The sequence below is a fragment of the Sinocyclocheilus rhinocerous genome, unplaced genomic scaffold, assembly GCF_001515625.1.
Source record: "Sinocyclocheilus rhinocerous isolate Xijiao unplaced genomic scaffold, SAMN03320098_v1.1 scaffold1588, whole genome shotgun sequence".
Lineage (NCBI taxonomy): Eukaryota > Metazoa > Chordata > Actinopteri > Cypriniformes > Cyprinidae > Sinocyclocheilus > Sinocyclocheilus rhinocerous.
The window spans coordinates 877,778-882,493 of record NW_015648510.1 but is presented as its reverse complement, the minus strand read 5'-3'; the positions used below and the strand labels follow the sequence as shown (position 1 = coordinate 882,493).

Below are 4,716 nucleotides of genomic sequence, written 5' to 3'. Positions count from 1 at the left end.
TTCATAATATCATGCAATCCAAAAAAAAAAAAAAAAAACAGAATAACAAGGCAATAAAGATCATTTATACATCACTTCAATACACTACGGAGGGACTACAAATGTATAACTCATTCTACATAAATTATATAGGCTAATGTAAAATTAGGACCACCTGCCATAGAGTTTATCCTATAAAGGGCATAAAGGGACTTCGTTATAATTCGATTTCAACTTGCTTATGTATTTGTAACGGGGCTGATGAGACGAGAGGCGTGCGGATCCATGTGCAAGCTTTTATTAATAAACAGTCAAAAACACAGGCAGAGTCGAACAACAGCAAACAGGTATGGCACAGGCAAGACAGAAGAGCAATCCTAAACGGGCTTGAGTCAGACGACAGCAAACGTAATCCAGAGGGCTTGACAAGAGGGGTAATCCGTAAACGTGAGCATAAATCCAGGCGAGGAGCAAACACAGTCCGAAACAGTAAGCAAAGGGTTAATCCAACATACGTGGCAAGAATCAGGAACCAGGAAAACAGGCAAGGCAAGACTATATGGCTAAACTAAGAAAAACTAGAACCTGGCTCCGTAGAGTAGCTATCGCTAGGAGAGTGATAAACGCTATACAACGCAAGAGACTGAACAGAACCACAGAATGGCTCGGTAAAGCAGCTAACACTAGGAGAGTGAAAAATGCAGAACAATACTGGGTGACTTGAGCAGGATCTGAGTGGGTGTAATATAATGTGTGTAATAGCTTTCAGGTGAGCGTGTGATTGGTTACAGCTGTGTGCAATCAGTGCAATGGATGATGGGAAATGTAGTCCGGAGAGTCAATATGAAGAAGAGACGACCTCTTGTGGCAGTAGGATGGAAGTCTATGTACAGAATTCATGACAGTATTTATGTATAATGTATGTATGTATGTATGTATGTATTTGTGTGTTTATTTAACATACAATATTGCCAAATCAACAATACACACAATAAAAAGTGAAATAAATAAATACTGCCAATAATCTTAATAATCTAAATAATAGTAATAATCATCATCATCATCATCATCATCATCGTCATCAATACAGCCCCAATCCCCAGATTTTCCAACGTTCATTGATAACATATTTCATTAACCAAGAGATATACTTCCATTGTTTTTATACCTGTATTTCATTACCCCAAACAATCAGAGTTAGTTATTTCCAAATCGATTCGCCATATAATAAAAAAAAAACACTAGCTTTCTATTTTTTCTATTCTATCTACTTGTTTTTCTTTGTGCGTGTGTGTGTAACGTTATATGTATGTGTGTGTGTGTGTATAATATATATATGTATGTGTATATATATATATATGTATGTGTGTGTGTGTGTGTCGTGCGTGTACTGCGTTAGGCTAACCGAGACTTGTCATTTGCACTTATATATTGTTGCTCTTTTGTTAGTTTTGACTGCTTTTATTGTCCTCATTTGTAAGTCGCTTTGGATAAAAGCGTCTGCTAAATGACTAAATAAAATAAATAAATAAATAAATAATCTTGGACCAAATTAACACAAACCAATTTACAGATCTAGGTACGTCTGCCATTAAAGCTGAATCGTAAGTAAGTAAGAGGTTAAGAAAGTAAACAGTGATAATGCGCCACGCGCTCTGCAGTCTGCAGGCACTTTTGCCAACTCATGAAATTACGGAGCCTACTATGGCAATTGTTTAAGTCATAAATATTAATTACGCAATGTTGACGTTCCTTAGTAATCTTCGGTGGCGAATATGTGGTGGCGAAGGCTTGGCTCATGGTTATTAACTACGTCATGACGTCTCTTCGTTTACCTTCATGTAGCGAAGACTTGGCTTATGAATATTAATAAACTCGCCTTCTTGCCTTTACCATAGTATGATTCGTAATTTCGCTGTCAACCCTCCTGTGGACCGTGATGAGGCAGCGCGAGTAGATCCAGCATGTTTCTATTTTTTGCCTTCCCTTTGACTCGGGAAGTAGTCGCGCAAAATAACGGTGCAAGCCATAATCAAGGGATAATACATACCGCAATAAAGGTAAACCTGACAACCCTGTAAACGGCACACGGTTTCTGTGTAGATGACGTCGTTAATGTTGTGTCATGCGGATGTGTTTGTGTGTTTGTGTCCAGTGCTGGTGATGGCAGTGCGGCCCCCTCCGTGCGTGATAGACTGCGGGACAGGGTGAGTTTGTTTACACGTTTATAATCCTCCAGTTTAATTTAAAGCTTTGCAATCAATTTGACAAATCTTTAAGCCTGCTGTTGCAGACTATAACTTGATTAAATGCTTGCCTCAGTATCATTATGCGTATATGATTCCAATGAAAGCATGTATTTTAGAAAGCATGTAAAATATACTGAATTACTATAGGCTGTTATTCCTAAACATTGTTAAAAATGCTTCTAATCTGTTATGATTAGGGTCAGGTGCATGAATCCACAAATATGGATGAGGGATATATGAATTGGGATGTGGGTTGTATATATATATATGCCCTACATGCATATTTTTGTATCTGTTCTGAGCTGATTAATTCAGTCCTGTAACACTAGTAAAAACTAATTCAGAAGTAACAGTGTCTTGATTATGTAAACATCTAGTCAGTATCTGCATATGAAAAATTAAGAGAGTGTATAGGAAGCAATATTCATGTTATGGGTTTTGGTATGATTTATGTTTTCATCTAAACTATGTTGGTCTTGATTTACTTGGCTGCGATGTTGAGACATTAATCAGGTGTGTTATAGCTATATAATAACCTACCACAGCTGTTGCTTGATAAATGGAAAGACCGTGTACTCACTGGAAATACTGATTGAAAAATTATAAACAAATAGACTGAACCACAGTCATTCTGATTCATTCATCTCATTCATGATGATGATATACTGTTCTTCGTCCTCAGGTACACCAAGATTGGTTATGCAGGAAACACGGAGCCCCAGTTCATCATGCCATCCTGTGAGCTGCCTGCCAGTTTTAGTTGTTAAATGCGCAGCAGGGCAGATCAGTGAAGACTAATACTGCATGTCCAGCACTCAGATCCAGGATATAATATTTGGATCACGAATTTTAATTAAACTCTGCCTTAGGGAACCACTATTTAAAGCTGTTATTCACCACTGCTGTAACCTCAATATACCGTAGGCTCTGAGCCTCTTAACAACACACATCCTTTCATAGCACTTATTGATTGTAATGTTTTTGTCAATGGATACTGTTAAACATTCAAATTTGTGCTAAGCATATTTTATACGAATGTGCTTTTTGACTTCACAGTGCTACAATAGTCAACTGATTGTAGCATTGTCAATTTTAGGTATTGCGATCAGAGAGACAGCCAGTGTTGGAGATCAGGCACAGAGACGTCTCATGAAAGGGGTGGATGACCTCGATTTCTTCATTGGAGATGAAGCCATTGATAAGCCCAACTATGCAACCAAGGTAGTCATTTCTTTAAGCAAATACAATGTTTATTGTATCAGTCTGTTGTTTTAGGCATGTAGACGACACTGTACAGTCTACCTCAGGATGTTTATAAGCAGATTTGTTGTATGCAATCACAAAAGGAAGTACTAATGCTGACCTATTGTACATACAGTACTTGAAGATCCAAGAGGGCATCTAAATGCTAGTGTACTTCTAAAACAGCCTTTTTTGAGTATAAAAGGAAAACTTCCTAGCAAGTACTGTAGCAAACAGACTATTTTAAAATGGGGAGGATTACTTTAATATGTTATGCCAAACTTCCTGTTTAAGCTAGAAAAACTGTGCGTAAGTATAAGAAAGAAAAAAAACTGCACTCATCCAACGATTTCATGAAATGTACGAAAGTGTTTGGAAATGTTGGGGGCAGCAATGGTTCAATTGTCAGGAAGTCTAAAGCTACTCAGACACTGCCTAGAAAAGGCAGTCCTTTAAAACACAGCTTGAACAAGAAGACGTGAGAGGTGAAGGATCACTTTGAAAGAGTTACAGGGTTCAGTAACTGAGAACAGAGTGAAGGGGCACCAGTCAACCATGTCAAGGGCTTGACATGATATTGAGCTGTACGGAGGATAGGCACAAAAGAAACCATTGCTCAGCTTGCAGTCAGTGTGATACAAGATTTAGTGATAGAGCTTTTTAAAATCATGTTTGATGAGAATGTGACACTGTCAACCAAAAAAATAAAATAAATACTAGCAGCAGAGTTTGGCAGTCCCTTGTGAAAAAGTCAAGTCACCTTTATTTATATAGTGTTTTATACAATACAGATGGTTTAAAAGCAGTTTCACAGTAATAAACAGAAGAATATCAGAGTCAGTGAAGCAAACTTAATCAAATATGAGACAAATCCAAATTAATATTGCATAACACACTACAGCTAAAATGTGCTTTAGTATGTTAGTCAAAATGTCAAAATAAGTATTCTTATTTAAAGCACGACAAAATATTATGAAAATATAATGATTTAAAGTGTGTTTTAAAGTAAAACTTTTAATTTTAAAAGTGTACTTAATAGCGTACTTAAAGGTGCAATAGGTGATTGTCTTCAGAAACATTTTTTGTTATGCTGGTTGAAAGTCTCTTCACATCCCGATAGCAATCATTAAGTTAAGCGGTCTAAATGTATTTATCTGTATTTATATATTCTGTGGAAGGCGTAGGACCAAGAAATGTTCGTCCAATCAAAACGCTCGGTCCGAGTTGACTTTCCTACCTGTCTGTC

The 4,716-nt window shown here is 37.1% G+C and overlaps 1 protein-coding gene across 1 annotated transcript in view; it reads left to right on the top strand.

Annotated features, from left to right (window-relative positions):
• Positions 1-1,902: 1,902 nt before the first annotated feature.
• The window catches only part of actr3b (actin related protein 3B), a 14,004-nt gene continuing 11,190 nt past the window's right edge, over positions 1,903-4,716 (top strand). Inside the window, exons 1-4 of the mRNA XM_016514392.1 lie at positions 1,903-2,039; positions 2,135-2,186; positions 2,911-2,966; positions 3,325-3,449. Coding sequence (XP_016369878.1) covers positions 2,143-2,186; positions 2,911-2,966; positions 3,325-3,449 — 225 coding nt within the window. The 5' untranslated portion in view covers positions 1,903-2,039; positions 2,135-2,142. The remainder of the gene's footprint in view (positions 2,040-2,134; positions 2,187-2,910; positions 2,967-3,324; positions 3,450-4,716) is intronic.